This window comes from Myotis davidii, unplaced genomic scaffold (assembly GCF_000327345.1).
Source record: "Myotis davidii unplaced genomic scaffold, ASM32734v1 scaffold461, whole genome shotgun sequence".
In the NCBI taxonomy this organism is placed as follows: Eukaryota; Metazoa; Chordata; class Mammalia; order Chiroptera; family Vespertilionidae; genus Myotis; species Myotis davidii.
The window spans coordinates 1,466,591-1,492,167 of record NW_006295825.1 but is presented as its reverse complement, the minus strand read 5'-3'; the positions used below and the strand labels follow the sequence as shown (position 1 = coordinate 1,492,167).

The 25,577-nt window shown below is 39.7% G+C and overlaps 2 protein-coding genes across 2 annotated transcripts in view; one reads left to right on the top strand and one right to left on the bottom strand.

Moving 5' to 3' along the window:
• The first annotated feature begins 1,219 nt into the window (after positions 1-1,219).
• HACD3 (3-hydroxyacyl-CoA dehydratase 3) lies at positions 1,220-22,577 on the top strand. Its single transcript, XM_006770824.2, has 10 exons — positions 1,220-1,310; positions 3,050-3,123; positions 4,328-4,492; positions 5,886-5,937; positions 8,319-8,429; positions 14,296-14,423; positions 15,895-16,007; positions 16,900-17,006; positions 17,771-17,902; positions 20,907-22,577. Exons 1-10 carry the CDS (start codon positions 1,235-1,237, stop codon positions 20,981-20,983), a joined length of 1,035 nt encoding a protein of 344 aa, XP_006770887.1. The 5' UTR covers positions 1,220-1,234; the 3' UTR covers positions 20,984-22,577.
• A 520-nt stretch (positions 22,578-23,097) lies between these two features.
• VWA9 (von Willebrand factor A domain containing 9) overlaps positions 23,098-25,577 on the bottom strand; it is a 31,272-nt gene continuing 28,792 nt past the window's right edge. Inside the window, exon 11 of the mRNA XM_015568462.1 lies at positions 23,098-23,941. Within this exon, the coding sequence (XP_015423948.1) occupies positions 23,690-23,941 (252 nt within the window). The 3' untranslated portion in view covers positions 23,098-23,689. The remainder of the gene's footprint in view (positions 23,942-25,577) is intronic.

Here is a 25,577-nt window from a genome sequence, read left to right as displayed (position 1 = left end):
GGTATGGGGACCAGAGTTGGGCAAGAAGTGACCTAGGTAGGAAACGTACTTCCAAGACATCCCAGAACTCTAGCCTTCAGGATAATATTTACATCAAAACCCTGTTTCCCTTGCTGAGGAACCATGCCCCTGGACGTGTAGCGCCCTCCCTCCCCCCGCCTTTTTTTAAATTAGGCTTCCTAACTCTAACTCCCTCTTCCTGCTACAGAGATCACCAAGCTCAGCCTGAAATCTATACTCCCACTAGGGAGGTTCTTAATATAAAGTTTGGCTCAAATGCTGTCCCCACCCCAAGCCTTCGCTATTCCCCTTTTCCCAACATTCTTGGCTATGAATAGAGAGTCTAGGCTCCCACTGCCTCTCAAAACCTGTCAGTCTTGTTGGTTTCCTTTGATGCATGATAGAGGGCAGAGAGCTGAGCCTACAGGAGGAAAATAAACAAGCTAGTTAGGGCACTGCAAACATGCGCTTCTTGCTTATTAACTTTGAGCTGAGAGGTAGGAGGTGAGTTGTTTTTCATTTACTGGGAAAAGTGTTAAATAGTTTCATTTTAAATTATGCTGCTGAAGGCATGTAGCAATTTCTGGGAATAAAGGAACAATTTGGAGAATTCCGATGTCTGATCTCCTCTAGTCTTCCTTGGGATGGGGGTTAAGAGAATGTGGAGCCTCAGGTCAAGGCACTGGCATGTTTCATCTTCATCCAGCCACCCTTAATCCCTCTCTTGTTGAATTATTTATTCTTCATGTTACAATATAGGCCTTAAATTTGGGGAAGCTTTCCCCAATCATTTTGTTCCCATTGTGCTTGCCGACTTAACGGTACAATTACTGCTTTTACTACTCTTTGGGTCTTGAGCGAATGTTATTTGATACTATTTGATATCTTCTCATAAGAAATGCCTCATCTGTTCCACTAGATTCTCTGCCTCCACAGCTCAGGGACTGAGTCTTAGAGGTCTGTGTATTCCCCCGTAACACCTCACGAGGACCTTGCACTGTTTGCAGTCATCAGAATGGACTGGCTCAGTATCTGATTGTTCTGCATAGTTAGAGCCGTTTAGGGTCCTTCTTGCAGGAACCTACAGTCTCAGATGGGTACAGCTAGACATAGAGAAACCCTATGCAGATATGTGAATAAACAACTAAATATATTCTCTGGGGGAGGCACTGGGTAGGAGGTTGAGTCCCCAAGGGGGAAGGATGGTTTTAATTCTATTTTTCTCCTCATTAAAATGCCCTCTCACATCCTTGGTCTCTTTTCACAGAATCCTGCCATCAGCATCGCTGAAAACGTACTGCATTTCAAAGGTCAGTATTCGGGCAAATGCTCCCAGCTCTGTACACAGGTAAAGAGGTGTAGTGGTGGTTTCTTTTTATTTTTATCTATTTGTCTTATTCACTTTCTCTGATACTCCTGAGGTAAACTAGGTTGTTTTGAAATACTTGATTAAGGAAGTCAAAGAAGTTGTTTAAAATACTGCTTTCCCCTTGGAGAGGCAAAAAAGAATCGTGGGCTAGAAATGCGGAGATTAATTCTGCTGCTCCCTCGGGCAACTATCAACTTCTCTGGACCTATAAAGTGGGGTATGGGTTATAAGTTGTGTTTCTCAAATTTGAGGACCCAAAACATCTGAGAATATGTCCTCAGCATCCTCCAGGGCCATAGACCCAGATTGAAAAGCATGTTAGGAGTTAGGTATGGTCCCTTTAAGTGATATGTGGCTTCATTGCAGCGGTGAACACAGCCCCTGAACTTGTGATGACTATAAGGTAGTCATCACTTGACCTTTTACTTTTATTTTTTAAGGTTATAATGAAACAAAAAAATAGAAATTTTCTTAATGAGGCTGTGTGGCTCCCTGGTAGTATACTTACAGACCAGTTTAAGAAATACTTATTCTAGATGCTACCTGAAGCGTTTCTAGCTCTGACGGTCTCAGTTCTGTGAATCTGCCTCCATCTCCTTTCTCCTCAGTTCATCAGCGTTGCCTCAGATGGTAGGTCTGGAGTCATTGTCACCCATGGGGTGGAATTCTCCCTAATTGCTTTCTGTGCTAGTTCCTTGGAATGTCGGGAGTGAATGAGTCGGGTAATGGGACATTGAAGTGTTTCTGCTTTACATGAGATTCCATCTGCCTTAATATACTTGCATGAAATCGCAGCCTGACTTTTGTATCTACTTTTCAAGATGAGAGCAGTGGTGGCAGCAGCTCTGATTTATTTTAGGAGTTAAACATTTGAAAAGAAGTTAAAGTGATAAAAGTGTGTCATGCCACTTGGAGCTTATAGACTGTCCTGTCTTAAGGAATTTATGGTTTTAGGGAAAATTAGCTGCCTGTGGCAAATATTAGGCAGGTCATGCTGCATAGGGCCAGATGAAGAAATAGAACCAAATTGATAGACAAGCCCGAGAGTTAGAGGGGAGGTGAAGTGCAGCAGCCCCTGGCACTGAGGCGTGGCTGGACCTGGGGAGAGGAGCCGTGCCAAGGCACAGGTCAGCCCAGGGCTTTCTTGCCAGTGCCATTTGTCCTCTCAGGATTGAGCTGAGAGAATGATTTTTCTCTTTTTTTTTCCCATGTGGGATGTGCTAAAGGAAAGTGAGCTTCTCCATTTTCTATCTCTGATTGAAAAGTATTAGGTTCAGAGCTTTCTCTGAGACAGTCCGGCATTTCCATGCACCCAGCAACTTTCCTTAACCTGATTTTTCTCTGCTCTGGATTCAGCGCCAAAGTGCATGTGAAAGTTAAATTTATATCTATGTGATACCTTTGGCTTTGCTTTCTGTAATCTTTTCCCTGCCTATTATCTGTCCTGAGCATCGTGAGGGCCATGTTGGAAGATTAATTAACTGCTCTGGAACTGACCGTCAGAGGACATATGGAATAAACTTCTGTCCAGGATTCAGCTGTTGAGTAGCTCTTCTCACACGCCCCGACTCTTTTTGGCAGGACCATTGACATTTGTATACTTCTGAAAGAACTGCATTAAGCTTTTGGATGGCCTTTCTCTGCTCAAGTTCACAACAACCCACATTTCTTCCTTTATAGCTCAAGGACATGGTGCCAAAGGAGATAATGTCTATGAGTTTCACCTGGAGTTCTTGGACCTTGTGAAGCCAGAGGTATGTTCTTTCCTTTCTATTTTAGGAAATAAATACTAGTAGTTTAGTGAAATGAAATGGGGAGGAAAGGTTGTGGGAAAGAAGATAAAAACCCAAGGAGAATATAGTTTTAGCTGCAGAGGAATTGTGCAAGTCGGAGAATCTGAGGTGATTCTGGCCCTGCCACTTATTAGTGGTTGAACAAGTCCTTTTACTTTTTTGAGTTCTGTCTCCTCATGTGTTAAATGAAGAATTGGATCATGGTCTCTTATCCAATCTGGTGTTTTCCAGCTCTGATATTCTGTTTTTAACGATGACAGAGGAGGAGTATGGTACCCATAGAGAGCAGTACGGAGGGCAGGTGAAGCCCACACAGGCGCTGCTTTCCTGCGACTTTGCCTGAGGAGCAGTAGAAATCAGAAAATGCCGAGGCAGTTGATCTTTAGAAAGAATGCTGGACGTGTATTGAAGTTTCCCTTCTCTCAGAGCTTGAGGAAGCCTCTGAAACTGGAAGGGAGGGAGTCCAGCACAGGGTGTATTTCAGTTTCTGGAATTACACTCTTATCTATGAGGGTTTGAGCATATTGCTCTCTGTCTGCAGGAGGTTTCTGTTGTTTTGGTTGTTCTAATAGACAGCAGTGATTTAAGGAGTGGAGCACTTGTCATGGGTCTTGCTTTGGAGGCAAAGGGGGAAGACATGTAGAATAATGAACTGCAACAGCCACTCAGAGTGTGAGTTTAGTTGGGAAGACTCCCCAGGCTGACCCATGTGAAAAAGTTGTATCTGATCCAGTACAGTTCTAGCCTTGATTAGACCTTTCTAAAGTAAGGACTCTATGCCAGGACCATCTTCATGGGAGGAAGATTTGGAAGGTGAGGATGCACTTGAAAGAGTGATTGGATGAAGTGCCCTGCATGATGTAGATCTGGCAGGAGGTTCATTTAGTTTCTTCTAGTATAACCAGGAACTCTCTGCCTTTCTTATCCTGATCTCCTCCTGTGTCATTCATTGAGTGAATCATAAAGTGCTGTTCTTAGCAGATTTTCCCGATACCAGCTCGTGGTCTAGATGTTCTCTGCATCAGGATGTGTAGGAATAGAGAAGGAAGGGGAGTAAGCCTACTCTTTAGTTCTCTGTATAGTCACCCTGGCTTGGGGCAGTGTCAGAGGAAAAAGAGGGGATAGGAAGGAGAGAGCATTCTCACATTCTCATTTTCTCTCTTAGCCGGTTTACAAACTGACCCAGAGGCAGGTAAACATTACGGTGCAGAAGAAAGTGAGCCAGTGGTGGGAGAGACTCACCAAGCAGGAGAAGCGCCCACTGTTTTTGGCCCCTGACTTTGATCGCTGGCTGGACGAGTCTGATGCGGAAATGGAGCTCCGAGCCAAGGTCAGTAAGGACCCTAGGACCTCGACAGAAATCGTGAGGAGACCAAGTTATTTGGGCCACCTCAGATACTTACCAGGGTCTGATAGAATAAATATGAAGTTAGACATTAAGTTAATGACCTGGAGACATACATGGTTTTATAGAAGTACTGGTCATATATTTTGTAGACTATTCCTTGGTGTGTTTTTCATGATTGGTTTTGGGGAGGAAGACCACAGATCATGCCATTTCATGGGTACATACTATCAACATGACTTATCAGTGTTGATATTGATCTTGCTCATGTGGCTGAGGTAATGTTTGTCAGGTCTCTTCATTGTAATGTTACTTCCTCCCCTCTCCTTACTGTACTCTTCGGAAGGAAGTTACTGTGCATAGCCCACACTTAAGGAGTGGGGAGTGATGCTTCCCATCTTCAGGGTGGAGTATCTATGTATTTTATTTGAAATTATTCTGTGTTGGAGATTATTCTCTCCCACTTATTTATTCAGTCATTTAAAAATGTCAGTAGACTCATTAATACTTATTTTATAGTTTGGGTTATAATTTGGACCATGTTATTCATTTTGTTGCTCAGACTGTTTCAGGTTTGGTCAATAGAATTCTTTCAGTTGGGTCTTGTGTCCCTTTGACAGAGCTTATAGCTCCATCGCTATGGGGCTTTCTCCTTTCTTTCTGTGTGTGTGTACTTCTTTAATTTCTGGCACTGTAAGCTGCTCCTGGCTTATCTTGTATGTTCCCTGCTCAGCGCTAGAATCAGCCATTCTTCAAGGAGCTCTATTCTTTTTAGTGGGGAATGGTAGTGGAAACCAAGCTCTGGGCTTTGGTATGCTTGATGCTGCTGGGCTGTCATCGCTTCTTGGTCCTCTCAGCTGACTGAACAACAAACTATGTGTGTGCATACTGGCCTATGCATATACATCTATCCATAGATATTTCTATATGTAACCACCTATATATTAACCTAATATGAATTCATATGATGTGGAGACAAGGTTTTAGATTCTGGAAAATGATACTAAAAATCTAGAGGTGTTAGAAAATAAAATAGCAGCCTGTTTTCTGCCTTAAATTTCTGTTTGTTTCTATGACCAAGACAAATCTGAATGTCTCTCCAGCTCTAAGATGTCAAGACTACCCACTTTATAGATTAGAAGCCAGCTGATTGGCTCAGTTCTGTGAGCACTGGTTGGGCTCACAGATGTTAATGCTACTCAGTAAGGAGGAGGAGCCAGGCTTTTTGGCACCCTGAGCTAGGACGTTTTCCCCAATGAAGTACGAGCATAATTGGAAGAGGCTTTCAGGGATTCAGATCACTTATCCAGCATCTGGACTTTTGCAAGCACCTTGGAATTCTAACTTTTCTTCTTGAAAACTTCTGTCCAAATTCCAGGAAGAAGAACGCCTAAATAAACTCAGAATGGAAAGCCAAGGCTCCCCTGAAAGTAAGTTGCCCCTGCTGCTGTGGTAGTTACCATTTAATTTGTGATAGAGATGGGGGTATGGTTGAGTGTGATGTGGTAGGAGAGCTAATACTGTGTAGGTGGGTGGATGAGCAGTCCTTAATGTCCAGTGCTTATGCTGTGCACATCCACGTTAGAAGCCTTATTTTTAATGTTTCCCTTAAAAAAATTTTTTATTTATTGATTTCAGAGAGGAAGGGAGAGGAAGAGAGAGATAGAAACCTCAGTGATGAGAGAGAATCATTGATCAGCTACCTCCTGTACTCCCCACACTAGGAATTGAGCCCACAACCTGGGCATGTGCCCTGACTGGGAATCGAACCTTGATCTGGTTCATAGGTTGACGCTCAACCACTGAGCCAAGCCGGTTGGGTAATGTTTCCCTTCTATTTGGATCTTACCATCATCTGGTATGTAGTATGGAAGTACCTTAGTCTCTTGGATGGACCTAATGTCAGATGGCAGCATGTACTGCATGGACGTGTGGCAATATGGTGGAGGTCCAAGGCTACACTCCATCCAATCTGGTGTTTTTCTCCCAACTGAGATCTTAAGGGCTGTGCCACAGATAAGTGTGGTTGTCAACCTTGAAAAAAATCCGTATCTATTTCTGTCTGTCCAACCACTTATAAGCATTAAGTTCTGTAAGTGTATTATTTTCTGGGTGACATAGATTAAATTCAGCAGCTATCTATTAAATTCTTGCGGCACTGAAAGCATTATACTTGTCCCTTGAGGTTGGAGTCAAGGAATTCATCATAGCACCTGTGCTCTAAGAGCTTGCATTCTAGAGGGAGGACTATGAAGTCTTTAAGTTAAAACTAATGCTGAAAAACTGAATAATATAAGAGTTCCTCATTTGTTGACACTTTTTCAAGTTTTAGTGGTGCATATTTGGCATGCCATAATAAGGGAGTGGAGAGTTGTAGAGCAGTGGTTTTCAAACTATGTTTCATGGTACCCCAGGGGTTCCCAGAGATGCTTTGGAGGGATAGGCCAACCAAGCATTTCCACTTTAGTCAAAGCAATTGTGCTTTTGTGTTTCGTGGCATTGTTAATAAAGTTTCTCTTGAAAAGAAGATTTCATTGCTCTAAAAAATAAAGATTTGAATAACTACTAATTTAGAGAAATATTCCCTTAGAAAAGCAAAGGAGGGGAGACAATTAGTGGAGATAAAGAATAGCAACATAAAAGGCCACTTGAGATTTAAGTTAATTTTTTGTGTTTAGAGGGATAAATTTCAAAAATATATGAAAATACTTACATATTGATTTTTAGAATGTTAGATAAAACTTTAACAGTTTTATTTAAATTCGTAAAGGTTCCTAATGAAAGAAGTTTTTATGATTGGGAAGTATAATAAACTTTTATAGTTTTGAAGAAAAAATGTTAATTTGTCTAGCTTTTTTGACCCATTAGAATACGGTTGCTTTTGCTTGGAGCATCATCCAAGTGTGTCTGCAGAATGTCTGCAGTCTAGGAGTACATTTGTGGCAGCAGAACCTGCACTCCATAGCTCTTCTCTTGAGAAGCCTTTCTTTTGCCCTACTCTTTTGACTCAACCATGGCCCTAAGTTTCTCACTCCTTCCTTAAGTCTGTAATTAGCTATTTCACAAACCTTAGGCTGCAGACAAAATTAATGTCCCTTATTCTCTTGCCTCTCAGATTGTAATTTTCCTCCGTTGGTTATGTCCTCATTCTACCCATCCTCCAAAGCTCAGATCAGATACTTGCTTGGTTCCCATTTCCCAGCCTAATGTAATTTTCTCACCTTGAAATTTTCACAAGATGTTACCTGTCATTCTGTCTTGTAAATCTATGGTTTTAGATTGTAAGTTCTTTGAATCTCAATAGTGCCCCTCCATACCTTGGACATTGTAGGTGTTCAGTTAATGCTTGGTTGAATGAATATATGATCAAATATCAGAATTTTTTAAATTATTCATTCTCTCTCTTTGAGCTAGTTTGACCTCCATGACCTTGAAAAATTCCAGAAAAAAAGTAACTATAGATTATATTAAGATAACAAGAATAGGAGTTGAGTACAGCTTTCCTCCCTTCCTTTAATGCCTCCTAAAATATATTCTCTTCTTGGATTTGTTATGTCTGTATACTTATGCTCAAGGCTCTGAGGGGAAAGACTGCTGAAAACATACCTTGGAGTGCAGTGTTCCTCATATTTTTTCTTTCTGTTTGTCTGTGGGACCAGGAGCCAGGCTGGTGCAGGCCTGGGCCAGGTATTTGTGTGGGAGGTTAGAGCACCCCAATAGGAAAGAGGGATGAAGTTACTATAGGGTGCCCTACATACCCCTCTCCTGCTGTGCTGCTTGTAACAGTTTACTGCCTTGCTTTGCTTTCCAGCTCTTATAAACTTGAAGAAAGGATACCTGTTCATGTATAATCTTGTGCAATTCTTGGGATTCTCGTGGATGTTTGTCAACATGACTGTGCGGTTCTTTATCCTGGGAAAAGGCAAGTACCAAATTTTAACACTGTTTTGTTTTTTTTTTAATAGATTGGCCCACTGCTCATCAAAGGTAATACTCTTTGCCTTTGGTATTAATATTAAATGCTATATTTGTATAGTACTTCATGCTTTTCAGTGTATTTTCATATCTTCTATTTCCCATGGTCTCTGAAACAGGCTGATATTCCCTCTCTTTAACTGGTGAGGAAACAGGTTTAGAGATGGCCAAAGAAATGATCCATGTCCACACAGCTTGCAAAGGTCATATCTTGGACTACCATCCCTTTCTCTATTCACGACATGATAGTTTATAACTAAAGAAATTAATGTGATACTTCCAATGCCAAAGTTATTTAAGTCCAAAGGGATCTCATCCTTTTGAGGTCTAAATAGATTCTCAACTGAACTGTTCTAAAAATGAATCAAAAGACTATCATAAAGATATTAGTTCTTGATAAATTAGTTTGCATGTTTAATAGAATTCTGGCAAAGTAAATGACAATAGAAAATATTTGAGAATGTGATCTAAAGTATTATGAAATTTTATTGTGAACAATAAATAGATAATAAAATTTGCGGGGGGAGAAAGGTAATGGGAGAGGACTTTCCCCACCTGATATAAAAGAATCTGTATAGCCGAGGCCGGTTTGGCTCAGTGGATAGAGCGTCGGCCTGCGGACTGAGGGGTTCCGGGTTCGATTCCGGTCGGGGGCATGTACCTGGGTTGCGGGCACATCCCCGGTGGGAGATGTGCAGGAGGCAGCTGATCGATGTCTCTCTCTCATCGATGTTTCTGACTCTCTATCTCTCTCCCTTCCTCTCTGTGGAAAATCAATGGGATATATTTAAAAGGGAAAAAAAAAGAATCTGTGTATATAAAAGACTAAGCGATTGTCCGACTGTCTGACTGGTAGCTATGACATGCGCTGACCACCAGGGGGGCAGACGCTCAATGCAAGAGCTGATGAGCTGCTGTGACTTGGCAGCGGTGGTTCTCGGATGATGCACCCTGGAACCAGAGAGGAGGGGGCCCATTTCTGGGGTGCATCACCTGAGAACTGCCCTCTCTCAATCTGGGACCCTTGGGGGATGTCATAGAGCCGGTTTCGGCCAGATCCCCGAAGGCCAGGCCAAGGGACCTCACCTGCTAGAGGGACCCTGCTCACTCTGCAGACACCCTTTGAGCTGCTGCGCCACCCCAGGTAAGGCCGGCTGGAGAGGGATCATGGGAGGTTGGCTCCAGGGTGTGTCCGGCCCCTCTTGCCCAGTTCTGCACCTCCGGCCACCGTCTAATTAATTTCCTTTCAATGTGCACGAATCCGTGCACTGAGGCACTAGTGATAATTAAAATAGTATGGTCTTAGTGTAAGAACAGACTAATCAGCAGAGCAGATTAGGTGGTCTAGGAATAGTTCCTACATTATATACATACCTCAATTATATATGATAAAGGAATAATGAATCAATGGAAAGGGAAATATTATCCAATACTAAATTGATTAGGTTTGGGCACATGAGGGAACAAGGACTGACTCTTCTCCTTTACACTGTATACAAAAATAAATTCGTTCAAAGGACTTAAGAATTATTTATCAAAAAGTTAAACCACAATTGAAGATAAAAGTAAATATTTATAAAAATCTCATGTGGAATGTTAGGCCTTCTAAGCTTAAAAATGTTAAAAGTATCATAAAGGAAAAGGTCAATATATTCGACTACAATAAAATATCTAAATTCCTGTATCTGAAAACACCCCAGCCAAGAAAGCATTAAAGATTAAAAAGTATATTGAGATTAGCAGCATGGGGATAGAGAGTGATGAAAAATTGCAACAAATACCAATAAAGATTGATTTATTTACATATAAAGAACTTGTACACATTACTTTAAATATGTGAAAACTCCACCAAATAGATAAGCTATAAAGTATGTACACAAAAGTCATAAGAGGAACTAAAACTAATTTAATATACAGAAAAAATGTTTAACAGCAATGATGAAGAAATAAGACTTTTTTATTGTCAATTTTGCAAAGTTATAAAAGATACCTAAATCAACAGGACATATGCTAAAATAGACACACCAATGGCTACTGTAAAGGTACATAATTACAACTCTTGGGAAATTATTTGGCAAAGTGAATCAGGAACTTTAACTGTTCATATCCTTGGAACCTGATAATTTCACTTCTAGAACTATGCTTTAAAGCAGTGGTTCTCAACCTTCCTATTGCCGCGACCCTTTAATATAGTTCCTCATGTTGTGGTGACCCCCAATTTCATTGTTACAAATTGAACATAATTGAGCATAGTGATTAATCACAAAAACAATGTATAATTATATATGTGTTTTCCGATGGTCTTAGGCGGTCCCTGTGAAAGGGTCGTTCGACCCCCATAGGGGTCATGACCCACAGGTTGAGAACCGCTGCTCTAAAGAAAGAACTGAAACTGCAAGAGAAGCTTTTTCAAAAAGATAGCTAGACATGATGGCATTATTTATATTAGTGACAGATTAGAAGCTACCTAAATGTGCAGTGAGGAGTCGGCTTAGAATATTCCCTCAGTGCAATGTTGTGAAACAAATATAAAGTATTTGAAGAGTTTGTAATAACATGAAAAATACTGATAACAGGCTAAATAAATAACAAATTTATTCTTCCAGTTAGTTCACACCCATATAAAAAGGTGAAAATGAACCAATACACCGAAAAGATTGGGAGGAAATACACCATTTTCAAATGATTTGAATGTGGATAATTTAAAAAATTTCTTCATTTTGTAAAATAAATAGGAGTATAAATATAAGTACAATGGAAAAATATAAACTCTATTTAAAGAGAGAAAAAACTCCTGTAGACTGTTTTCTTCTTCACTCCTAAATTTTTTCATCTGAGGTTTGTATAAGATGTATTGTAGTTGGGTCTAGAGCAGCCGTGGGCAAACTACAGCCCGCGGGCCGGATCTGGCCCGTTTGAAATGAATAAAACTATTGAAAAAAAAGACCGTACCCTTTTATGTAATGATGTTTACTTTGAATTTATATTAGTTCACACAAACACTCCATCCATGCTTTTGTTCCGGCCCTCCGGTCCAGTTTAAGAACCCATTGTGGCCCTCGAGTCAAAAAGTTTGCCCACCCCTGGTCTAGTCATTTGAGAGAAGTGCATGTTTTTCTAGCCTTCTTAACACCTTGGAATTCTGCAAATCACAGTTTAAACCAGCATAGTTGGATTGATTCTGAGTGTTGCTGTGCAAGCCTGCTGGCCTGATGCAGTTCAAAAGCTGCTAAGTATCTGGGTCATGTGTTAAAGTAAGCTGCATGGATTTGTAATTTCTATTTTGGCTCCGAGCCTCTTCCTAACCACCTGTTGGTTTAAATCTTCCCTTATCAGTTCTCAGAGAAGAGTTGGGCCTAGCACCCAGCGTCCTAGCTTGCTTTTGCAATTTTCTCGTTTTGAATAAAGGATGTTGGTGAATGGCAGATTCCACACATGCACTTGTTTTTTCATGTAATCATGTATTTGCTAACCTTCATGTGCTAAGGAAACAGCAGTATTCACTTGGGCTTATGTCGAAACTCTTGTGTGAGCTTGCCTAGCTCTCTATTAAGTAATACTTTTTTATTAAATCAATTTTTAATTTTTTTTCTAATTGTAAAAATGTGTTAATTACAGAAGAAATCAGAAAATAAAGACTTAAAACAAAAACTCTACTATAATTGCAACTATGAGAGCAGCAGATTCTTGGCTCATTGGTTCTTGTCACCTTTCCCACAAAGCTTCCTTGGGAACAGTTCCTAAAGTGAAATTGTGAGATTAAAGGACAAATTGTTTTTAGGGATTTTGATGTATAATGCCCAGAAAGAGTATATACTGTTTTATACTACCACTGTTTAAATCCATATTCCATTCACATATGAGTGCCTTTTCCTATTTTCAAGAAATTTTTTTTTCAAATTATAAAATTAAATGTGCTGATTTTTAAAAGTTTGTAAAATGGGGGAAAACAGGGGTAAAGGTGTAGGAGAAGGAAGGGGAGGTTAATAAGCCATTGTCTATCACTATTAATATTCCCATACACTACCTTTTAGTCTTTTTTCCTCCTACAGTTAAAAATAATCATCATAATGTTTGTATATACAATTTTGCATCTTGTTTTTAAAAACAATATTATAAGCATTTTAATGTTACTAATATTCTTTGAAACTATCATTTTAGAACTCAGATTTCTATTCCTGAATTGAAACAAGGATCAATTTCCCATAAAATAAGAGGCAAAGCCCAGAAGATCTAATTTTTGTTTACCGTATGCCAAGTCTTAAGTCACAACTTTCTAAGTATGAGGGGTCCTCATTTTATAAAGGCCACTTAAAGCGAATCCCTTTTTCAATGATACCAGAATTTTAATTGTAAATGTGACAAAAGGATTTGATGGGATTTTGTCTTGAAAAAGAAGCATTTAATATTATGAAAAAAATTTATTTTATATATAGCAAAATTTAAATTGTAATTTTGCTTGCATGTGGAAATATGTCTGTTCCTCATTCCTTTGGGAGCAGGAATACCTCCATAACATGCTACATAAAAGGAGTTCTCAGGGCTGCCAACCTTACAGTAGAGGTTGAGTAGTAGTATATTTCTCCTACATAGAAAAAAAATAAAATTGTAATTTTGCATTAATTTTTTTCAAAGAAAATAATTAGTCAGATTTTGAACTGCATATTGATAGAATTGTTCTGGTAAAATTATGTATCAGCAATATATACCATTTTCATTTCACATTTGACTTTGCAGCAGGATTGTAAAATGATTCATTTCTGCAAAAATACTTCAGAGTTTTTCTTCAATTTTGATAAGGGCCTCTTTTATTCATCATTATTTAAATCATACCCTTTGAGGCTCCTACAGTGTCATCTTTGTTGGTAGCTTCCTAACTCTGCCAGATCCTCGGAATCATTACTTGGATTTAATAAGCAGCCAAGAATCCTAAACTTTCTGCAATGTGTAGGACAAACAGTTGTCCTCGCCAAAATGTCACGGGTGGCCTGGCTGGGACACACTGCGGAGAGGAATGTGGGAATGCAGGGTGAGGTGAGGATCAGTGATCAGTATGAAAAGTAAAGGATTTTATATTATGGACCACCCAGAATTGAGACCACATTTGCTGACCTCATATAAGAAAGAACTGTTATTTTAAATTATTGTATAACATCCATGAAGTAATATACTATAGTTTACTCAAACTTCCCATACCCTTAAACATGTAGACAGTTTCTACTTTAATGTACTTAGAAATGTTTCAGAGAGCAACCTTGTTTCTAAAGTTTTTTCTTCTTCTTCATTTTAGACTTTTTTTTAGTTAGGCTAGATTCTCAGAATAAGAATAATTAGGATTAAATATGTAAGCACAATTAAGGTTTTGGAAAGTTAATTTTATTCAATATTCTTGTACTTCTATTTATAATTATACAATTTTTGAGATTTTAGAATGTTAGATTGCATTTAATGAGATATGGTTTTAGCTTTAAATTAAATTAGATAATGGAGCTGAAAAGAATTATTGGCTGTGCTTGATACATAGATTTTTCAGGATATAGTAACTGAATGAAGTCTAGCTATGCTTCTTTTGCTTGCTTTTTAAAATGAGAAGTGCATACAGGTTTATGTGTTCACTTTGTGGTAACCAATAGACTTCCATGATTCTGCAGGCCTGCTTTCTTTCAGCGTAGTTGGTTATTAAACTTGAATCTGACTGGATATTTATTATACCTTTTTAAAAACTCCTTTCATGTGAGGCATTATGTAGTTTGAGAAATAATCCTGTTGTCATTTGCCAGCTCATTTACCCTTCATGTATTTTTGCTCCATAGAGTCCTTCTATGACACATTTCACACCATAGCTGACATGATGTATTTCTGCCAGATGTTGGCAGTTGTGGAGTCTATCAATGCAGCAATTGGAGTTACTAAGTCACCAGTGATACCTTCTGTTATCCAGGTATTAAATAGTTGATCTCAAGGGTGGGGAATGAAAGAGTTCAGTGTTTATTTAGTAGTTATGCCACAATTTTCTGAGAAGTTTCAATTAGTAAAAATACCTATTGGCATAGGAAAGCATTGTTTTATCTGAACGAGGAGGAAAAATTTAAGCCTCAGGAATATTTTCCAAAGTAAACTTTTGCCATTTCAGGTCGATTTCATTATAACATCTTCATGAAGTCACAGTTATACAAAGAGCTGTAAAACAAGGGAACTTGATTTTCAGGCAGGAGCAGAAAATCCTACCCTCAATCTTCTTAGATAGAGACATGCTTGGTCTCCTTCCACCTTGGGTGAAAAAGGCCATATAATACCTCGGAACTCTTTTTACTTTGGGCTTTCTTTCATATATGAGGGTGGCTCTTCTCACTTGTGTGCGGATCTCTCCCCCTAATACATCTATGTAATTTCCAATATTTGGAAGATTGTTACCAGGAGTGGAGCAGCAAAGCCTTTCATCCTCCTTTCGGTTTCCTAACTGTGCAATCACGTACCATTAAATACCACCTACCCAGACACATGGGACCAGGTGATTATTGGTTAGTTTTTTCTGGAGTAGTTTTTATAATTCTACCCTTTTGTGGTGTACCAACTCTGGCATGCTAATAGTATCCGTTGCATGGTAAAGGGTGTTAATACAGTAGCCTTGTTATTTCTAGGTTTTCTGCCTTTGGAAAGAGTCTGCTTGGTTTAGTTTAAAAAATGAAAAGGGGATAGTGATTGACTTACTAATATGGAATAATATTTTTTGTATGTCAGTGACTAGTACAGATAAGCATTAGGGTAGAATTTCTAGGGCAAATGGATGGGACAGGTTCAGTATCCCATTGCATAGGTCCAGCAGGTTCCATTCACATAGGATACAGTGTGAATGAAGCCTCTGGGAGCTAGGCAGTGCCACATGATTCTATGTGGATGAAGTAAGTTACAGAATAATACATGTAGCATAATTTCAGCACATTAAAGAACAGGCAAAGTAAAACAGTATACTGCAGAGGAACACATACATAAGTAGTGAGCCTATAAAGAAACACAGTGGAATGGTTAACACAAGATAGTAGTTACTTACGGGGACGGGAGAGGGAATGCCATACCGGTAATGTTCTGTTTCTTAACTTGGGTTATGCAGACAAATGTTCATTGGTCAGTATCCTTTAAACTGTTTGTGTATTTTTACACACACAAACACACACACACACACACACACACACACATTTACACACACACACACACACACACACACTCACTTATCCAGAAAGACCGGTTTGGACATTTAACTTGTTCCAAAACTGGAGCAGAGGATTAAACAGTTGAGCTCAATCTTTTTTTATTTACTTTGAATTTAGTGGGGTTAGGTTTCAAATAACCATGTATATGGTTTTTAAAATATATTTTTAAACTTTTTTCTCTCTTTTGGGTCCTCTTAATAGCTTTTTGGAAGAAATTTCATTTTGTTTATCATCTTTGGCACTATGGAGGAAATGCAAAACAAAGCCGTGGTTTTCTTTGTGTTTTATATGTGGAGCACAATTGAAATTTTCAGGTAGGTAGAAATGCTAGGATGGTGTTTGAATGCTTCTTCTTTGGGTCAGCTCTCTTCTTGAGAGAGTTGCTGTCTTAACCCAGAGTCTCATTTGGTTTGGGATTAAGGTTCCACCTGTGGAGAGTGTAGCTGCAGCTATGTGCTCTGCAAAAGTTTTTTTAAGCCGTCATTGGATCGTAGTGCCAGCCTGGGCACTGGGGAGCAGGAGAGACCCAGAGAAATGAAAAGACCCATCTTACCTTTCAGTATCTTGCTGTCTTGGTGGGAAGAGAAAAATTCATGAAAGGGCAGAAAGAACCTGGGGTTGAAGGAGCAATCCAGGTTGGATGGTACTAGTGAAGACTAGCCTTCTAAAAGGGATGGTAAAATGAATCTTTTACTACAAGATTTCTGAAGTTTCTTCCATCTGCTTCTTCCATCCTCAGTTGTCAATAAAATAATATTTTTTAAAAACCCAATTAAAGTAGATGTATTCTTCATATTCCGTAAGTCTGATTTGAGGCTAAAGGTCTTTGGTGGTATGCTTAAGTATACTTAATTTTGATAGCATTCGTTTATCTAGAGACTAAGTGCTGTCAATGTGTCTGTTAGCCTTACCTACTTGGAATGTCGATCAGAACTAGGAACAAACCCAAAAACTTACCATTCCACATACTCAACTATTTCAGAGAGGGTTCCTTTGAGACCTACACTTAGTCTGTCTTTAAAGAGAGTTCACATCCTTTGAAGGTGGGAGGAGCATGATGGGAGTTTGTGGGTAGATAGCCGAGGATTATACTTCTGTTCTGAAGATGTGTGGCTAATTGTGAAATGGTTCTGTTTGAATGATGTTCTAGGGTTACATTCAGAATCTGAAGTGGCTTTCAGTATCTGAATTCCTTATTTTCAATAGGTACCCCTACTACATGCTTTGCTGCATTGACATGGATTGGAAAGTGCTCACATGGCTTCGTTACACTGTGTGGATTCCGTTATATCCTCTGGGATGTTTGGCAGAAGGTACTTTCAGGAACTCTATGTTTTATAGCTTAGCTCCAAGTGATAGCTAAGCCAATAGGCCAGATCTTTTTTCTTCCCTCTGCCTGCCTTAGTCAATATATGGATGTTGGACTTTCCAGGAGTATCTTCTAGTGGCTTCCTTCCATATACTCCTGTTCCAGGAATGTGGCACGTTTGGAAGCTGGTGGTCATGCATCCTATTAATATGGTAGTTTTAATTTTCCAAAGCAGGTTCATATTTTTATTTCACTTTTTAAAAAATGATTTTAGAGAAGAAGGTTGAGGGAGAGATAGAAACACCAATGTTGAGAGAGAATCATTGATGAGCTGCCTCCTACACCCTCCTACTGGGGATCGAGCCTGAAACCTGGGCATGTGCCCTGATCAGGCATCAAACTGTGACATCCTGGTTCATAGGTCAGTGCTCGACCACTGAGCCACACTGGGTAGAGCAGGTTCATATTTATGATTTAATTTTATTCTGATCAGCAACTAGTGGTAGGGATTTTTCTCTCCATTTATAGAATGGGAAACTGAAGCCCAGTGTTATCAAATGGTTGTTCCTCATGCACCTTCAGTTGTCATCTTGGAGGCTCATCTCTTAGGAAAACGAGGGGAAAAAGAAGAGGCATAAGCCCTCTGGGCAAAGGGAGGAGGAAGCATTTTCAACAAACCCGAAACTGAAACTTGGAGGGGTTAGGAGGTGCTGTCACTAGATGTGGCTGCTTTGTTTGCTTCTAACAAGTTCTTGTTTCTGCTTTCAGCTGTCTCAGTGATCCAGTCCATCCCCGTGTTCAATGAAACAGGGAGATTCAGTTTCACATTGCCATATCCCATGGAAATCAAAGTTAGATTTTCCTTTTTTCTTCAGGTTTATCTTATAATGCTATTTTTAGGTAAGTATTGGTTCTGTAATAGACTTTTTCCTCTCACTTCATTAGAGTGTAGAGCTAAATGATTCAAATTTTTAAAAGTCTTTAGGAATCTCATTTCCAAAAGAGTAGTATAGAGTTAGAGAAAGATTGCTTTGCAGAACAGACCACTAGGAGAATATGCTCTGTATGGGAAGTATTTCTTCCCAAATCCCCAGTGATTATCTTCCTTGGTCATTGGGAACTCACCATAATATATTTTATGTTTAAAACAATGTAAGAAGCTCTTTTAAAATAGAATAAGAAGCTCATTTTACTTATACTAATTTCAGTAGCACATTCCTTATCCAGAGTTTACAGCAGTGGTAATACAACTGGTAGCAAGAAGAAAAAACAGCGAAGAGATGTCATAAAGCTTTCTGCCTAACAATAGGAGGCTTCCCTGCTCCTCATGTAAAACCTGCTTGCTTATTTATTAATTTACTTTTATATAAAATATAAATTTTTGCCTTAATTCATAAAAACTAAAAGAAGGGAAAATATGTAAACCTAAATTATTGCAAATATGATTTGTAAGCCTTTCTAACTATAAAGACTATTTACTTTAGATAAAGTTCTAATACATTTTAACATAATTTGTGTATTTATCCCTGCTTTAGTTCACAAAAGTCTTGAGGTGGCCCTAAATAAGTACGGCTCTCTGGTGTCCGAGTAACGGGATGTGACAGCAAGATGGTATATTAGGCATCTATTGTTGTCTAACAAATTACCCCAGAATTTAGCAGTCTGAGATGACAAACATTTATTCTCTCACATGGTTTCTGAGGGTCAGGAAGCAGCCCACTTGGATGGCCCGGCTCAGGGTCCCTCATGAGGTTTCAGTCAAGTGGTCAGCTCAGCTGGTGCTAGTTTCTGCAGGCTTGACTGGGGCTGGAGGATCTGTTCCAAGCTCACTGACGGAGGTGTGGACAGAAAGCTTGTTTCTAGCTGCAGTACTTCTCCCTGTGGCTGCTCATGACATGGCTTCCCCCAGAGCAAGTGATCTGAGAGACAGAAGCCACACTGCCTTTTAAAAAATTTATCTACTTATTTAATTTTTGATTGTAATATGCTCGACATGTTGTATAAACTTAAAGTGTACAACATATTGATTTGATACATCTATACATTATAATATGATTGCCATTGCAGTGATAATAGCACCTCTATTTCCACACTTTTATAACCTAATCGCAGAAGTGACATACCGTCACTTTTTCCATATTCTGTTGGTTACATTAGACCTACCTAGTAAAGTGTGGGAGGGGACTACACAAAGGTATGAAATACCAAGAGGTGTAGGGATCACTGGGACCATCTTGGAGGGTGGCTACCACAGACACTGAGAGGAAGACCACAAAAAGTAAACCCAAGAAGCCAGAAAGTCCAGCGGTCTTGGTCATTTAGTATCAGGGAGAAGAGACCTACACTTCGGGATAGCGTACATGGCAGAAGCACAGTTAATAGTACAACTTATGGGTGTAGGTCATTTGCTAAAGATTAAATTTTATTCCATTTATTTTCTATTTCAGAAAAGGTGTAATACATTTCAGAAAGATTTCTAACCAAAAGTGTTAAAATAGTTGGGCAGTTGAAGGGAATAAGCTTCAGTTTGGAAAATGCACTTATTAATAGCTCTTAACCTCTGTTACTGGATAAACCTATTACTGTAATTATGCTCCACGAGGTGGGCATACTGAAAGGGTTAAAGTGGAATAAATATTGGAAAGACCTTAAAATATTTTACTAAAGAAGTTAGAAAGGTAGAAGTATTTTAATGTGCACTAACCTTAGTTGCTTTTTTCATGTTGCTTATGTTGTACACTCTAATTTTTAAGGTTTTATACTCATATCTAGTTTGCCTACAATGAATATGCAGTTGTTCTTATTCTTCATAATGAAATAAATCCGAAATCTGCATAATTTAGAAGCAGTAATAACAACCAGTTACATTTGTATATAGATCAAAGTGCTTTTCTAAACCTATGTTCTCTCACAATCAGTCTGTAAAGTAAGTGTTCTTAACTCTGCTGCACAATGAGGAAACTGAAGTGAGGCTAAGCCACAGTGATGAAGTAGAACTGAAATTTGTTCTTTCTGACTGAAATCCTGTGTTGTTTTTTTAAAAAATATTTTTTTTTATTGATTTCAGAGAGTCAGGGAAAGGGAGAGAGAAATAGAAACAGCAAAAATGAGAGAGAATCATTGATTGGCTGCCTCCTACACACTCCATACTGGGGATTGAGCCCACAACCTGGGCATGTGCCCTGACTGGGAATTGAACGGTGACCTTCTGGTTCATAGGTTGATGCTCAACCACTGAGCCATGCTGGCTGGGCTGAAATCCTGTATTTTCTAAATCAGAAGATTGTGCTTCCTAGAAAAGTATCCCCCACCTTTTATTTTTAATTTCTTTATTGATTAAGGTATTACATATGTGTTCTTACCCCCTAGTACTTCCCGCTCACACACACACCTTTTATACTATTGCTTAATACAGTTTATTGCATAGCCTTGAATTAAAAATTGGGTCGTTTCTATACTTCAGATTTGTGTATTTTATGTAAGTCTTACTTGAAAAGAAATTGGGAGAAAAATATTGTGAACTCTAAGGAAATGTTTAGGGATATTGATGTCTGTAACTTTTACTGAAAAATATAAAAAACTAGATGGGAAGATGTGATAAAAAATGTAATGAGTTAAAGTTTAATCTAGATGGCATTTACTGTACAACAACTTAATCTTTTTTGTATGTTTGAAAATTTTTATAATAAAATATGGGAGAAAGTGAAATTGTAAACCCACTGGGAGAAATTTGAGTGGTCTCTAGTGCATTGTTACTAACTTGTTACTGAATCGTACTTCCTGAGCAGCTGCAGTAAGCAGAGGGGTATGAAAAACAGCCAACCTAGACTGTCCCTGCCCAAGAGCTTCTGGTTATAAGCAGGACAAAGATTCTCATGTCTAATTGGCCTCTTTTCTTTTTCAGGGTTATACATAAATTTCCGTCACCTTTATAAACAGCGCAGGCGGCACTATGGACAAAAAAAGAAGAAAATCCACTGAAAAGAGATTTAGATGACTTCTTGCCATGTAGACTTTTGAGCCTAATCCATAATTCTTACAGTTTTACCTTCTTGTACTGATGTAAAAGTTTTTTTTTTTAACGTTAAATGATTAAATTCTCAGTAAGGCTATCTTCCCCTTTCCCCAGTTACATCCTGAATTTATTGTATTATCTTAGTGTAGTACTTGCATGATATCTGATGACAGGTTTGTTCTTTTGTAATCTGTTAGTGACATCAGACAGCCCTGTCCCCACCCACTCCATGTCCAGTCTGTTTTACACAAGCCAGAGATTTCATCAGTGCCCTGGACCTACTAGGTACTGGCCATTCTTACAGCTGGAATTTGTTCTTTTCAGCTATTGATTGTGGAAGAAAAACAAGACTGTTTTGCTCTATCAGAGCCTGTGAAAGTGACCTAGGCAGGACTTAATATATTCTGTACCCAAAGGGTTACTTAATAAGTGGAGTGGCGTTGATTTTTGAAAATCTGTTGGACTCAGTCACTGATAAAACATTTGAGTCCAGGTGGGCCTTGAGAACTCATATTACCTCTGAATTTCTTGGCCTCTCTAACAATATCTGTTACTATACAGTGCTTACCTGTGTGGACACAGAATGATTTGAGAGAAACCAGTCAGAACCTTGGAACACCATGATCACTTACTTCATTCCAAGATAAATCAGAACTATTTTCAACTTTAAAGAAAGATGAAACATGAGTTAGTAAATAATGAGATTATAGGAGTTCCAATCCCAAATGGTTACAGGGGTCAGAAAGGTCACACTGGCCACAAGACAGCTGCCTGTAGTGCAGCCTGTAGCAAACTGGAAACACTAGAGTAGGTCTAAACGCACCTGCAAAACTGCCTTAGGCTGTGCACAAACCTAAACAACTCCAGCTTCTTTCCCCTGACCGGGGTAAGTCCATTTGTGTGCCTGTCAGAGTAAGTGGTGGGGTTGTTTGTTTTTTAGTAGACCTCAAAACACCTTTTATTCTGCTGTTGTTTCACCTCTGGAGTAGGACAGTGAACAGAGAACATTGGCTAGAGAATCACCAGCTGGTCCATTAACACAGACTCCTGGTAGGAAACCCACCAACAGAGGAACTGGAAAAAATGTAGGCATTATGAAGTTTGGCCATTGTCAAAAACATCAGTTTCTTCCACATTCCAAGCAAAATGTGTTAGAAGTAATGCTTGTATGAAAGAATTTAAGGCACGATTGCTCAATTGTGCCATTCCCATTGTTCCTGAGGAAAAAGGGACTACATGAGCTATGCTGTTTCTCTGAGCCCAAGATTGAAACTTGGTTTGACCTAAAAACCTATGATTAGCATAGGCTGGCTGACTTTTTTTACAAGTTCATTGCACTGAAGGATATTTTGCATGTCTGTAACTTCTGTCAATACTTGTTTGTATTAACTTCTGATATTCTTTCACCTGAGTTTCTGTGTGTAATTATTGCAGATTAGCTTTGCAGCAGATTATACTGCATCTGTGGCAGAATCTTACATTCTTACAAGCCTTTTTGTTGCTGTCTGAGAAAGCAAAAGATTGTGTATTTCTATTAAATATTTACAGTCAAAATCCTAACTTGTGTTTAAAGATCATTTATTTACTCCAATGGTCTTCAAATTGTTAGTGATAAAGTCCTTTTCCAGACAAAATATTATATAGCAGTTAATATTATATAGCATGTTAAACCAAAAGTAGATGCTCAGGTTGAAGCCTGAGGGAGTAACACTTTAGGCCAGCTGTCGCCAACCTTTCGGACCTCACAGACCACCGGTGGTCCACGGACCACTGGTTGGCGACCGCTGCTTTAGGTGGTCCACAGAGCAATTTGAAAAGCACTGATAATATAAATAAAACCTAGAGAAGCTACAGGACCTGCCCAATGTCATGAAGCTAGCTGATGAATTGGAAGGGGAGCTAACTGCAGTGACCTGTCAGAATCTACCTGAATGGAACGGCGTCGGCAATGAGGCCTAACAGGTGTCAGACACAAAGAAGTCAGTATGGAACCCAAGAAACCCTCATGATTTATGAATCTGCCGCACAGAAAGCTGAAATCATATCCAGACAGGACAGACCAAAAGACAAAGACTCACTAATTTATCAGTGAAACCATTTTATAGAAAGTCAAATACTTTTTCATTAAAAAACAAAACTTGAATGGGAATAATTTTTTACATTTATGGCTGCTGTTTAAAAGTCTGTATCTCAAGACATACCAAAAGCACCTAAGTGTTACCACTAAGTTTTGCCCAAGTTCTAAGAAAAGTTCCGAAACTTAGTGGTGCAGGGCTTGTCCTTAGCTAGTCCCAGTCTGGGTTGCTCATTCCAAGGGCAGAATCTTGAAAATGTCCTTATGATTGAGAGGAGAGAAGATGCCTTCCAGAAAGCCAGAGGATCCCTGTGGGTTAGGTTTCCTGAGGAAGGGAGAGAGCTCTGTACCCATCACACCATCAAGCTCCTCAGAAGATGTACCCATCACGGGAGCCACAGGTGTCTTCTGGGCTGGAAGAGCTTAGAAAGCGAAGGTCAAAGTCCTTCTCGGACTGTTGCAGTCACTCAAACCAGCAAGGGGTGCTTCGGAGGGAGGTCTTCAGGTGGTGGCTGCAGAGGTGAACACCCTGGAGAAGTTTTTACCCGAAATCATTTGGACTTAAAATGAGAAGGAAGGAAGGCTCCCAAAGTCAGCTTTACATTCTTTCAGTGCTGCTCCCGGAGAAGTCTGTCTGCAAAGGTGTGATGTTGTGGTCGTAGCCAGCGTACTCGGAGGTGCCGGTACTGGCCAGCTTGAGCTGCTGGGCAGCGTGGGTCAGCTGGAACGCTGCATCGGGGTGGGCGGTGTCAGGCAGCAGCGTGCACTCCCTTTCCAGCATGTCAGCCACCCCTTTGAGCAGGTCCAGGAAACCAAAGGCCAGGGCAGCCTTTCGTAAACGGTTCAGTTCCTGAAATAAGATAAAAAAAAAACCATGAATGTTCCTAAAATGCAATTTCCTTATCACATATTTTAAAAAAACACCAAAACCCCTTTTTTTTTATTATTATTCTCACCCAAGGATACTTTTCCCATTGATTCTTAGAGACAGTGAAAGTGATTGGGTGAGGGGGGGAGGGGTGGTTAGAGAGAAACATCCATGTGAGAAGGACACATCAACTGGTTGCCTCCCACATATGCCCTGACTGGGATGGGGATCTAATCTGCAACTGAGATACATGCCCTTGACCGGGAATTAAACTCAATATCCTTCAGCCTGAGAACCAATGCTCTAACCACTGAGCCAAACTTTCTGGCTAAAAGCAGGTTTTTATTCAAAGGTGTAACTGGATAAGTAGATATGTTTAAAACCATTCTTGCGAAATACTTTTTAAGAAAATACAACCACCTTTTTTTTTTTAATTTTTAATATATAGTTTATTGAGTTTTTACAGAGAGGAAGGGAGAGAGATAGAGGGTTAGAAACATCGATGAGAGAGAAACATCGATCAGCTGCCTCCTGCACATCTCCCACTGGGGATGTGCCCGCAACCCAGGTACATGCCCTTGACCGGAATCAAACCTGGGACCTTTCAGTCCACAGGCCGACGCTCTATCCACTGAGCCAAACCGGTTTCGGCAAACCACCTTTTCTTATCTGCAAATAGCACACATATACCTCAACTATGATGACCTAATTTTTGCTGAATAATGTACATAATTAGGCAGAAATTATGTACACTGGTAGACTATCAAATTCTCAAAGCTCCATTTGTGGTCTCCACCCGACGCTCTATACATTTTTATTGATTTGAGAGAGGAAGAGAGAGAGAGGGAGGGAGAGAGAGAGACAGAGAGAGAGACAGAGAGAGAGAGAGAGAGAGAAACATCAACGATGAGCGAGAATCATTGGTCAGCTGCCTACTGCACCCTCCTTATTGGGGGTTGAGCCCACAATCTGAGTATGTGCCATGACTGGAAATCAAACCATGACCTCCTGGTTCTGGTGGATGCTCAACTACTGAGCCACACTGGCCTGGCCCCACTTCTTGACTGATTTCTACTCCCACTTCATCTTCTTCCATCTTGTTGACTTCCTGACTGAGCCAGTCAGCCATTTCTCTGTCTGGAATGAGTACATACTTTCTAAGTGCTCAGCTTAGAATAAGTTCTCATTGACCCCCAAACATCTCTCTATATAAAAGGCTAATATGCAAAGTGTCCCCTCAGGAGTTCAACCGGGAGACCAGGAGTTCGATTGCTCACTATGACGAATGCTGACCACCAGGGGGTGGCGCAGAACGAAAGAAGGCCCTGGCCGGCAGCTGGAAGGCCCCGATCGGCCCTGATCACCTAGGGACCCTGTAATGAGAGTGTGATGACATAACTGAGAAGCAGTTCCTCTATAGGTGATGAGAGAGCTCGGTAAGAAAGACACTGACTGAAACAGGTCATCACCACCACAGTTAATGAGCACTCATGCAAATGTTGTGAGGCACTTTACATACATCGTTTCATTTACTCATAACTCTAAGGAGATTTTACTTTTCCTGTTACTCAGGTATGGAAAAGGCTTGTCCCAAACCTCAGATGGCTCTTAGCCTCTC

Excerpts from the sequence above, each read along its gene's own strand:
- HACD3 (XM_006770824.2), top strand. The coding sequence starts at position 1,235 with ATGCCCTCTCACATCCTTGGTCTCTTTTCACAGAATCCTGCCATCAGC. Across the intron at positions 4,493-5,885 it reads AAATGGAGCTCCGAGCCAAG|GAAGAAGAACGCCTAAATAA; the intron begins GTCAGTAAGGAC and ends TCCAAATTCCAG. Across the intron at positions 14,424-15,894 it reads TGATACCTTCTGTTATCCAG|CTTTTTGGAAGAAATTTCAT; the intron begins GTATTAAATAGT and ends TCCTCTTAATAG.